General features: G+C 45.7%; 1 protein-coding gene across 2 annotated transcripts in view; it reads right to left on the bottom strand.

Annotated features, from left to right (window-relative positions):
* Nucleotides 1-9165, bottom strand: part of FGF2 (fibroblast growth factor 2) — a 61431-nt gene extending 52266 nt beyond the window's left edge. For both annotated transcript variants that reach the window (XM_067036635.1, XM_059066798.2), the window contains exon 1: nt 8901-9165. In XM_067036635.1, coding sequence (XP_066892736.1) covers nt 8901-9078 — 178 coding nt within the window. In that variant the 5' untranslated portion in view covers nt 9079-9165. The remainder of the gene's footprint in view (nt 1-8900) is intronic.
* Nucleotides 9166-12770: the final 3605 nt, after the last annotated feature.

Raw genomic sequence — 12770 nt, 5'->3', positions numbered from 1 at the left:
CGGCCATGGCTCACGGGCCCAGCCGCTCCGCGGCACGTGGGATCCTCCCGGACCCGGGCACGAACCCGTGTCCCCTGCATCGGCAGGTGGACCCTCAACCACTGCGCCACCACGGAAGCCCTAGCTGTAATTTTTAAACATCCTTTTAGTTATTCTCTTTGCATTTTCTGCATGCTTTAGCTTATTCTGCATCTTAATCTTCCAGACCCCATCTTTGAGGTTCATTCCATTCTTATACAGTATTTATCCTTAATTACGTCCTACTCTTTCTATTTTACTTTTTAAATTAAATATGCCATTTCAAAATCTTTGAGTGCTTCAGAAAACAACCCCTAAATATTAAAGAGCTGTTTCATAATAAATCATGACAGAAATACTTTCTAAACAAAAAAGAACACAATAAAGCAAGGGGTGGGAGAAAAGATGACAGAGGCTAACTTTGCTAGACATGGTAAAGGCTCTGGGAAGAGTTTAAGTAATTTTTTAAAATCACTAATTCTGTTCAAATTTCTGCTACGCCATCCATCTGGAATTCTGGCCAGGAACTGTATTCTAAACACTAAGAAGTATGGAAGGCACAATTAATTACTTCTTGTCACAAACAAAGAGATCATGTTTTGAAAAGCCAGCAGCAAAAACCCTATCCTTATCCGTAAAATGAAAATGATACTTGTTTCAGAAGATTGTAATAAGATTAAACATATTGTTCCTAAAGCTGACACAGAGCATGTTGTTCTCAAGAATTTCATTCGTTCATTGAAAAAACACTCCGAAAGTAACAAGCTCCAAGGAATACAGAGGTGAAGGTCAAACAACTGGCCCTTCCCCTGTGAAGGCACAGGGACTTTGCCTAGTCATTATGGTAATCTCCCTAGGTGTCTGGCTAAGGCTGGACAGACCCCATCAACCCCTCATGCCTTAATACCCTCCCTCCAAAACAGTCTGTGTCTCACTTTCCCCACCTGGTCACAGCTGAAGGTGCTGCTGAAATCCATTACTTTTTGGTCTAACACACTTGTTGTGTACACCTTCTTCATGTACTGCTGTGCTCTACTAAACCAGTTAGCAAGACTGGCTTCCCAATTTGACTTGCATTACATTCCCATGACTGAACTGCTGCATTCAGAGTAATGTGTAAGTATATAAGAACTACTTCTAAAACTAAGAAACACACTCAAAATAGAATGTTTCTCTTTTCACATAATTGTTTTGACAAATGCTTTGCCTCAAAGAAGATAAGGAGATAAGATTAATCAATCTTACATTTAAAGATTAAAGATTAAATGTGACTCAGAGAGAGGCTCTCCAAATTTCTGATTCTAGTAAGATAAAAAGTAACGGGGCTTCCCTGGTGGCACAGTGGTTGAGAATCCGCCTGCCGATGCAGGAGACACGGGTTCGTGCCCCGGTCCGGGAAGATCCCACATGCCGCGGAGCGGCTGGGCCTGTGAACCATGGCCGCTGAGCCTGCGCGTCCGCAGCCTGTGCTCCGCAACGGGAGAGGCCACAACAGTGAGAGGCCCGCGTACCGCAAAAAAAAAAAAAAAAAAAAAAAAAAAAAAAGTAACGAAAGAGGACCAACCACGCAAAATCCAAGATTATACCGTCGCAGGATCAGAACATCCAAGATGAAAGGGACCTTCTTCTCGAGTCCCCATCCAATTCAAGCAGCCATCCAACCAGTGAAGAATGACACCTGCCCCTACATAAACTCACACACACACACTTGTCAAATAAGCCAAAGGTAGGAATAGCTAAGAAGGGAAAGGTCAAATGACACGAGAGAATAAAAAAACTTTTTAAAAATAAAAAGATGGGAAAAGAAACATAATTAATAGAAAAAATGAAAAAATATAAAGAAGACATATAGCAGGTGTTAAATTAAAATATGTTATTAGGCAGTAAAGAATTTCATTTCTAATTCAAAACAAACACTGTTTATCAAGTGTTATATTTCAAAAAGTAATTTTTTAAAAGGAGGTATTATTTGTCTCTGTTACTCTCTTCCATTTCCTATTTATGTTATGACCATCTGTAAACCTATGAATTGTTTTCTCTTTATAAAATGATTCAGCTCCGAGCGCAGTAGAATGAGACGGGTCATTCAGCAATCTCTCCCACCCACCCTCGCAGACATCACATCACAAAGACTATGCCTCACTTTGTCATACAGTTTCTCTCCTTTTAAGAGTTTTATGATTGTTGTGATGAATACTGGCTCACAAATCTGAATGAATATCAGGGTGAAGCTATTTGTGTCATTTCCTCACAGCCAAAGCAGATACTAACAATGGTACCAGACAGTAGCTCTTAATCCTAATTTATAAAATGATTCACAGGTTTTAGACTTGAGAGAGAGAGAGATTTAAGGATTAAAGTATATGATTCAAGTATGAATTCTCAGATCTGTATTTTTTAATTAGCGGGTTATAACTAGTTCTGGGATTGGCTAGAAATGTTGTGTTATTCAATAGCTGAAAAGAAAATCTTCCACAATAAAAATTAATCCTAACAAATGATTGTGTTTTACCTTTATTGCTTCCTTCGAATGATGTGAAAGGTGTCGCTGCAGCAGGCGCTACAGTGATGCCACATTCAATGTATCCATTTTACACACCTCGTGCTGAAGTACGCATGCTTATTTATTTAAGATTCTAGCTCATTCAACAATACAGACTCTGCACCTCTGCAATGGGCCTCGGCCTGCTCATTCACTGAGCAGTGGAGTCAAGGGGACCCTGGGGAAAGTAAATGCAGTCTCAGACCTCAGAGTAGAAACGAGTAAAGGGCTGCTAGGTAATGTCATTGGAGTTTTTAAAATCCTTGCCAACTAGAAATTTCCAGTAAAACCGAGGGATGTGAAGTTAAAACATATCAAGCTATTAGAGAGAATTTTTAGATAGCATGCAGGAGAGGAAAGACAGGTGCAGGGCGGTATGAAAGAAATGGGGCCCGACGCACGCCTAGGACTGGGGTAAGGTAGGAGGATTACCGGCCAATTAAAGGCTAAGAGAAGAAGGATGTGCAAAGACGATCAGAAAGGAAGTTAGAAGACTCGGCTAATGTGTTGGGAACATGTTGGACTTAACGCACATCCTCTGAGCGGACACAGCCCGCAGGGTCCCAGCGCAGAAGACAAACACATAAACAACTACAACAAAAATCGTGAAGTCCGTAGAAAAATAAGTACCAAGTACTATGGGAAATGCAGAGAGAGGAACAATTAATTCTCCCTGGGAAGGCAGGGGAAAGTTTCACAAAGGAGAAGACCACTGAGCTGACTCATAAAAGATCTTTCCAGAGAAAGGTGGAAGTGGGAGGAGGCTGTGAGAGAAGAATTGATAAGAAAAAGAAGGCGGGCTTCCCTGGTGGCGCAGTGGTTGAGAGTCCGCCTGCTGATGCAGGGGACGCGGGTTCGCGCCCCGGTCCGGGAGGATCCCACGTGCCGCGGAGCGGCTGGGCCCGTGAGCCATGGCCGCTGAGCCTGTGCGACCGGAGCCTGCGCTCCACAATGGGAGAGGCCACAACAGTGAGAGGCCCGCGTACCGCAAAAAAAAAAAAAAAAAAAAAAAAAAAAAAAAAAAAAAAAAAAAAAACCATAAAAGAAGGATTTTCCAAAAACAAGGATCACACGTGGAGAAGCCCATCATTGTAATAGTGATGGGTCCGTCAGATTAGAGACTACAGTGAAAGCACAGAGCACTGACAGCCACAGGGGAGTGTGGATGGCAGAGAGTGGGAAGTAAGACTGAGCGGGAAGGTCGGGGAGGGGATGGTTGTAGGTCAATACAGGGCAGGGGAAACCAAGAGACAAGGCAAAGAAAAGTCAGTGAGGTAGGGAAGACGCCAAGGCGTCTAGCTTTGGAGACTAGAAGGAGAATTTCACTACAAATTCCGTAGGAAGGGTGCCAGGTGGAGAAAACGGTGTTATGGTCTGTTTTACGTGGGTTGCGTTGAGGCCATGGCAGCGCATCTGTCCGTTGGGCAGTGAGAAACACAGTACCAACACAGAGATGGGAAATCAGAGACAAGACTATAAGTGATCTGCTGAAGGGCCATGAGCACACAGGAAGACGGGCAGAGGCCCAGACAGAGCCCTGGCGAATATTGCAGCAAAAGACCGAAAGAAGGAGAAACCCCAGGGAAAGACATTCGGATGCGTGGGAGGAAACCAGGTTGATGTGGTGTAACAGAAGCCAAGGAATTCTCGGGAAGACAGAGGCAGACAATGGTGTCACGTGTCCGAAGTAGGGTGACACACTGGATAAGTCCATGTGATTGAACTGGAAGACTGCTGGGGCCCAGGATGATTTAAGTAGAATACCAGGTGCAGAAACCAGAGTTAAAGAGAGACAAGGAGATGAAGAAGAAGAGCGTACAGGATTCTAGGGTATTGGCCACAAAAGAAAGAATGAACAAACAATGCACAGCATACCTGAGGAATTTTATAGTACACAGTACATGGTAAAAAACTTAGGTGCCTTTTAAAGAAAACAGGATTCATAATGAGAGCTTTAAGCTAATTATCCTCAGAAATGATTCATCTTTTTATAGATCACCCTTAAAAATGCTAATAGCCAGCTTTTAAGATTCCAAAATATTTCCCACATATAATTTTGTTACACATAATCATCTTCATTAAAAGACTGACCAAGTGTCTAAACGTATGTGTTGGCTGCACCAAGAGAACTATAAACCTCGACCGTGCTTTATACAGCCTGTGGTCCAGGAGGAGTCATTCCACGGGATGGTCCACACAGAACGTTCTCATCAGCAGCTGACATTTAGTGAGAATTCCCAGAGTAAAAGGTACAAACCTTTTATGATGTTTGTTTATATGGAGAAGTCACGGTTCCTACCTTAAGGTGCCAGCATTTTCTCAAAGTGCGTAAATCACGAACAGAGAATAATCCACTCACAGAATCTAGTCAGATCATTACTACACTATGCAAACTTCCTTTAACAAACAACCAAAAAAAACCGTATTCCCCCCCCCCACCAAGAATACCTTAAAAATCTGTGAAATAAAAGGTCTGAAGCCTCCCTTTGAATTTCGGAAGTTCGTGTTTTTCACGATGAGGGGTTGCATGGTATGTGCCATGGCACAGGGCACGGGAGTCACACAGACAGGGAGTGGACGGGTCCCTCGGTCTCCTCAAGGCTCAGTGTCCTCTGGAGCCTGGAAGCCGAGAAGTAGGGCAAGCAGGCAGTCATCTCCTGGGAGAAGCCCTCCTGGGAGAGACCCAAGGGTCGATCCAGCACTTCTAACTACCTTCAGTTTTTCCAAAATACGAGCATCTGGAATAAATCGGAGGCTAAAATGCACACAAGCAGCATACTCTGCCCTTACTATACCCCACCACATGTTGTACGTGCTGCTTGGGATAAAATGTTCTCTCTTCTGAATGTTTTTCACGTGGTTCACTCCTTTAGAGCATACACGTGACGTTACCCATTCCCATGGGCCTTTGGAAGGGGCCTGTGAAAACATCCAGGACGCCGAAGGGAAGGTGGTGGGTGTGCGCCGCGCACGCTGGGGGAAGCACAGGCTCCGTCTTTGTTTTTATCTTGCTTTTTATTTTTAGCAAGACTCTCGTGTCAAACACAGGTTATTCCAGGATTATAAGAAAAGTGCAGGAAAGCTGCCTTTTCAAAGGCAACTTGTGAAAGCAATTCAAGAGAGAACCCAGCTGAGAAGCACAGGTGATCTTCAGCAACACTGAGAAGCTGGAAACACGGGTATTCAAGGAGTCTGATCCCTTCACCGTCCGCCCCGCCCTGTGTCCTCTCCAGAACCTGAGCTACGGCCCGGCCCCTAAGCAGCGCTCCACATTCATGCCACAGCCTTCACAGCTCCCCCGCTCCCGCAACTCCACTCCTCCTGGTCAGGTTTTGGGGAAGAAACTGCACGTGCAATTTTATCCACGCTAAACGGTAAAATCCGAACGCTGCTGAACTCTTCCTTCCAGAGGGACCCTCCTCGCTCGGTATCCGTGGGGGGCCGGTTCCAGGATCCCCCGCAGGTACCAACAACCGTGGAGCCTCAAGTTCCTCGAGGAACGTGGCATAGCGCTATTGACCCTCACCTCCGCAGACGGGGAACCCTCGGATACGGAGAGCAGACTGCATTTGCATTTTAGAAACGTCCGGAAAGAAAGTGTTAACGCCAAAGGAACAAATCTCCAATGACAGATTTTAGGGTCCGTTGGGCAAAACAGTTTGAGGAATGGGGCCTTGGGTTTTCGAACGTTTCAAATCGGTCTCGATATCTGGGCCTTAATTCGGAGGGAAGTTGTAGCAAAGGTTAACTGATTTCTCCATGTCTCCTGATCAGTTTTGCTCGTTCAGGGGAATGGAGGGGATGTAGTTCAGAGGATATTGTTATGTCATTTTTTTTTCTTATATATTTCCCATCAGTCTCCTCCTGGTTTGGTCAACTATCAGTACGCCTTCGACATGCCAGAAAAAAACACTGTACTTAAACTTATGTCCAGGTTGGGCTATACAAAAGTGGCCTAAATTTATCATTTTTAGGTTTATATTCTTGTCAGGCTATCACCTGGTACAAGGTGATTTTTAAAAATCAGTGCTCTCCACAGACCTGGATGAATATTCTACTCTTCACTTTTAAACATCTTGTCTTTAGCTAGTTATCAAGTTGGTAGGGTTTCTCAACCTTAGTACTTTTAACATTTAGGGTCAGAAAATTTTTTGCTGAGGGATTAGGGTGGTATCTTGGGCACTGTACCATCATCCCTGGCCTCTACTTATTAAATGCCAATAGCACCCTTCCAGGCGTGACAACCAGAAATGTCCCCAGGCATTGCTAGATGTTACCTGGAGGTGGAAGGGGGCAGGCAGGATCAATCCTATTTGAGTACCACTGAGTTAAAATCAGATTACAAAAATGACAGCCCAGCCCAGAATTGGGAATAAAAAGTTAACAGTTGTTTTTACAAGGGTGCTAATGCGGTATGCAATTCAGAATTACCCTCACTCGCTAGCCCCTATACAGTTTTGTTCTAAAGGAAATAGGGTATCGAGAGTGTCAAAGAAAAAAACTGTAACTAATAAAATGTCTGGGGAAAAAAAAAAAAAAGAGAGAGAGAGAGAGTACTAGGGGAAGCCTCAATATGAACCCAACCTGGGGGAGAGTTCTTCTGTCTTCTAGTCAAATAACATGCTACTTTTTGTGCTACTAGAAAAGAGCAAAACTAATTGGGACATATGTGCACCTTGCCCTAACCAGCTGGGCTAGCCTGGCAGACAACTGCAGAACAAACTCCAAACACAAAGATAATTTTGTGAAATCCATTTAAGTTACCAAAATAGAGAAAGAGCGCTACCGACAGATTGGACTACAAGTATCTTTTCAGACTCACCGGATAGTACATGAGAAAACTTTTTAATTATGGCAAGCCTGAGAAAAATTACAGACCTGCATCTTTTGCTTGTTGCTATTTTGGAACCAAGAAAGGCTCAATTCTTAGGAAAGCACATTTCCCATTCCCGAATTTGTCAATGCAGGCTTGGCTGCAGAGCTCCCTCCTCTTCCTACTCCCGCATTCCAAAGTGAAGGACACACCATTAGCATCATAAGGTAATAAAGAGAGACTCCTGCGGGTCTTTTCTCAGGCAAAAAGAGGATCAGGTTTTCCACCTGAAACCCATAAAGGACGGCATGGCAACAAACAGCTTTCAAAAGCGATGTTCTACCTACGCTTACAGGATGACAGTGAAAATATACCTGATCTCTTTCTCTCACTTCCAATTCATCAGCATTTTTATCAGCCCATTTTACACCTTTTTCTCCATCTTTTCTCTAGACCAGTGGGTTCTCAAAGTGTGCTCCCTGGTCAGCATCACCTGGGAACTTGTTAGAAATGCAAATCAGGCCCCACTCTAGACCTAAGCAATCTGAAACTCTGGGAGACGGTTCAGCCATGTGTTATAACCTTCCAGGTGATTCTAATGCACTCCTAAAGTTTGAGAACTAAGACTAAGGCCAATCTTCTTTCTATAACCACAGATACATTTTATTTTATTTTAACAGAAAATGAAACTGCATACTAGTAAACTGAGTCCTCTGTGCACTTTATATAAATCCTCATTTGCTCCTCCAGCCTGATGCAAAGTTGACTGTCCCCACTTTCGGAATGAGGAAACGGGCTCAAGGGTTAAGGGTCGCTCAAGGTCCCATAGGTAATAACTGCAAGTGGAAGATTAAAGTTTTTGCAGTTCTTTCCACTACTGCAACACAGGTCTATAGCACTTTATTAATACGGTCCATATTTTCTGCGTTTTCAGTTTTCCGAAATTCGAGGGAAAAAATAGAAATGGATGGGTGAGAGCAGCGTGCCAACTGCCTTGGATCCTACCGAACTGGAATTTAAGGGCACGACTCTGGAAAGGTATCTTTCCAATAAGGAACGTTTAATTCGGCTGCGGTCCCTCCTGGCCTTGTCCCGGGGACTGCGCGCATCCCACAGAGAAGGGGTCGGAACTTCAGGCTGGGGGCGCCGGCGGCACCTCCGTGAGCCACCCACCTCTGCTCGGCCGCCGCGCATCCCCGACGCGACAGGTTGTCCGCGCCCAGAGAATCGCCGGCAAGGCCCGGGCGCCCTGCGGCTCCGGGCCCGGGGGACTGGTTTACCAGCGGAAAGCGGCGCACTCCAAGGCATGGGCGAGCGTCTAGCCGCCACCGCAGCTCGGGGCGGGAGGGGTCGAGCGGTGAACCCGAAACCGCCGAGGGCCGCGCGGGGAGAGACCACAAGCCCCACTGGGATCAGAGTGAAGAGAAGGAAGGAGCGCGGAGGCAGGAAGGCAGGAAGGCAGGGGCGGGGGAGAGAACCGCAGGGGATGGAGACGGCGCGGGGGAGGAAGAGCCGGGCAGCACTCACTGTGAGGGTCGCTCTTCTCGCGGACCCCGTCCACTCGGCCGTCGGGGTGGATGCGCAGGAAGAAGCCCCCGTTTTTGCAGTACAGCCGCTTGGGGTCCTTGAAGTGGCCGGGCGGGAAGGCGCCGCTGCCGCCGTCCTCCGGCAGGGCGGGCAGCGTGGTGATGCTCCCGGCTGCCATGGCCCCGCCAGCGCCCTGCCGAGGTCCCCGAGCCCCTGGAGCCGCGCGGGGAGTCGCCGCGCCCCGGCCCCGCCCTCGGACGCTCTCCGGGGCGCGGCCCCGGCCCCGGCCCCCCAGCCTCCCTCCCCGCGGCACGCGGCCGCGCCCACGGGCCCCCAGCCTCAAGCTGTTCCGCCGCTTCCCTCTCCGCCGGCCCTAGAGCGCGGGGAGCCGGGCGGCCCGGGAGCTGGGGGGTGAGGGCTGGGTGTCTGCGCGGCCGCCGCTCTCGGGAGGACCGCCTCCCGAAGCTGCAGCGCCAGGGATCCTTGCAACCGCGGGCACAGCGTCCGTCCGCTGGTCTGGCAGCAGCCGCGCCGCGGCGTCACATCTTCTACGTCTCCACCCGCGAACGCCCACCAACCCCGCAGGCCCCCGGTCCTCCTCCCTTCCTGCGCGCCGCCCCCTACTCGCTCGGCGTTTTCTGGGACCGGTCTCCGGGTCGGGCGCTCTGGCCGCAACACGCAAGCGCGCGACCTCCGTGCCCGGGGGGGAGCCCGAACGCAGCCGGGGGGCGGGGGAGGTGCGGGGATGCGGCGGGAGGCCACGGCCCGGGCCTCCGCCGCTCCGGGGACTCGACCCCGCCGGTTCCCCCAGAAGGCGCCCAGCCCAACCCCGCGCAACCCAAATCACATTCAGACTTTCTCCACACTGCGGAGGTTTTGCTGTGCAACCAAGCCGTGATTCAACTTTTCAAAGTTTAAATGCAATTTTCTCCCCCATTCTTTTTCCCTGCCAGCGTTTCAAAGCGGAGAAACTATTTCCACCTCCAAGAAGCAGAGGAATCGGAAGCGAGGGAGGGTTCTGTGTCAGAATAGGTTTCGAACACCTCTCATCACCAAAGGACGAGGGATACGCACAAGCACAAACTGTTAACACTGAAGGCAGAGGCTGAAGTAGCTCACCAACATAAGCGAAGAAAGAGGCCAGAGAAGGGGAGCGGGATGGGTTGCTAAGAGGAAAAGGCTTTTCTTTTACTGGCCTGACTAACTTGAATTAGACAAACGTAGAAAGATGAAGATGGGCCTCAAATCCTCATCGTGATACAAGTATTTAATGTCTTATTCTAGCTAAACTGTTAGGCATTTCTTGGAGGGAGGGTAGTTTACTGAAAATCCCAAACTACAAAATTGAAGTTAATTGCACTTTGCTAATTTTCAGTAGACTATAACAGGTGCTACAGATTATCAAAATGTCCGTCCACAGAACTTCATATACTGAGTACCTACTGTTTGCAAAGCATTTCAGTAAGTGCAGTGGGAGATACCCAATCTTCTGGCACAGTGAGGCTGATACATGGGGACAACGCACAACACAAATACCAGAAGAAAGTGTCAAGGCCACAGAAGTGTAAAAAGAAAGTTTCGTGAGATTTCACATAAGGGGTAACTCAGCTTGAGGGTGGGCAGGGGTTAGGGAAAGCTTCTTGGAAGATGTGAGAATACATAAGTTCCTCTATTTAAGAACATATTTGGTTTCAGAAGATTATCCATCAGGGCTTCCCTGGTGACGCAGTGGTTGAGAGTCCGCCTGCCGATGCAGGGGACACGGGTTCGTGCCCCGGTCCGGGAGGATCCCACATGCCGCGGAGCAGCTGGGCCCGTGAGCCATGGCCGCTGAGCCTGCGCGTCCGGAGCCTGTGCTCCGCAACGGGAGAGGCCACAACAGTGAGAGGCCAGCGTACCGCAAAAAAAATAATAATAATAAATAAAAAATAAAATAAAAAAAAAAAGATTATCAGCACACTTGTTCATAAGTCTCCAAGAGGTGTTTAACTCTAGATGCATTTCTAGGACGTATGAATCGATTCTTTGGAGCTTTAAAACCACGAATACTCTTCTCCGGGCTGATGTATGGTCTCTGACGTCTCTCTCCAAAATGGACAGGTTTTATCTGCTTTGAAAATCTGTCAAGACAAACAGCTCCCTTCCAGATGATCTCTGTGGGTATCCCAGGGAATGCTTAAAGCTACTGCAGCATGCATCAGGTTGCCACTTAACTTTGAAATCAAGTTAGATTTGAATAAGCCTTGAACTCCATGTCACCCAAACCCGAGTATTCCAAGAGCAAAGGAATAAAAGCTAAGTCAAAATATTTTTGAACAGTAGCATCCAGAAATTTGGGGAACAGCTACAAGCAGTTAAGTAATCTGTATGCTAATAGACCACAGCTCCTGTGGAACTGCATCCCAGGAACTGCATCCTAGTTCCTTCCAAAACCAGAGGAGGCGATGTCACATGAAATGGATAAGCCAGCTCTGGGTATCTAGGTCTCCAAGACAAATAGTGTTAATTCCAAGAAGACATCATTAAGAAAGTTGTCTCATGTTCCTACCCAGACTCTTCTCAACACACACCTGTACACATACAGAGAGACAGACAAAATATTCTTATAGATGCAATCAATTTGCTCTCAGCTGAACCATGAGCACTCAACTTACATTCTCAATTTACCCAACTATAAGGATGAATATTAAAATAAAGATAATTTTGAAAAATAACTAGAACCAATAGGAGAATTCTATAAGATGATGGATACAAAACTCATTATTTTTAAAAACCATTAGTTTCCAGTGATAACTATTTAGGGACCATAAAGGAAAGAGGAATTTCCCTTACAACACCAAGGTAAATTACTTTGGAATTAATAAGAATTGTTCAGAATCTAAATGATGAAAAGTACAAAGACTTAATGAGAACTTAAAAAAATTTTAAGTGTTCCTGGATGGAAACATACAGTAAAATAACAATGTCAAATACCCCTAACCATATTTAAAATTTTTAAACGATATTAGTTTAAAATTTTAGCACCATTTTACAACAATCTAACAATATTGTAAAATTCATTTGGACAAATAAACATATAAGAATAGCAAATACTTTCTTTTTAATTTCAGGGAAAATATCTGAAAGACTCTGAAGTGGACAAAAATGATTACTAAATATCTTCAATGGAAAACTAGGCATTATCTAGGTTATCTGATTCTGTGGGGTCTCTGTACCTTTTTCTTTGAGAAACTTTACAACTCTTGTAAGTTGTAGATAACTGTCATGGACTGAATTGTGTCCCCCCCTCCCCCAGATTCCTATGTTGAAGTTCTAACCTTCAGTGTGACTGTATTTGGAGATGGGGCCTTCTAAGTGGGTAATTAAGGTTAAATGAAGTCATAAGGGTGGGTTCTTATAATGGAGTAATTAGGCAAGAAATGAAATAAAAGGATCCAGTTTGCCAAGGAAGAAGTAAAGCTATCTGTATTTGCAGAGCACACAATCTTATATATAGAAAACCCTGAAGAATACACACACACAAACACAGACACACACACAACTATCAGCTAATAAATGACTTCAGCAAGGTTGCAGGATACAAGATCAGTATATTAAAATCAGTTGTATTTCTTAACACTAGTAAAGAAAAATCCAAAAATGAAATTAAGGAAACAATTCCATTTACAATAGCATCAAAATAAATAAAATATTTAGGAATAAATTTAACCAAAGAAGTTCAAAACTTGTATACCAAAAACTACAAAACATTATATGGAAGAAATTAAATAAGATGTAAATAAATGGGAAGACATCTGTATTCACGGATTGAAAGACAATATTGTTAAGATGGTAATACTCAAATTGATCTACAGCTTGAATGCATTCTCT

This window comes from Kogia breviceps, chromosome 6 (genome assembly GCF_026419965.1).
Source record: "Kogia breviceps isolate mKogBre1 chromosome 6, mKogBre1 haplotype 1, whole genome shotgun sequence".
NCBI lineage: Eukaryota > Metazoa > Chordata > Mammalia > Artiodactyla > Physeteridae > Kogia > Kogia breviceps.
Note: the sequence above shows the minus strand (reverse complement) of the source record. Positions and strands in the feature narration are given on the sequence as shown.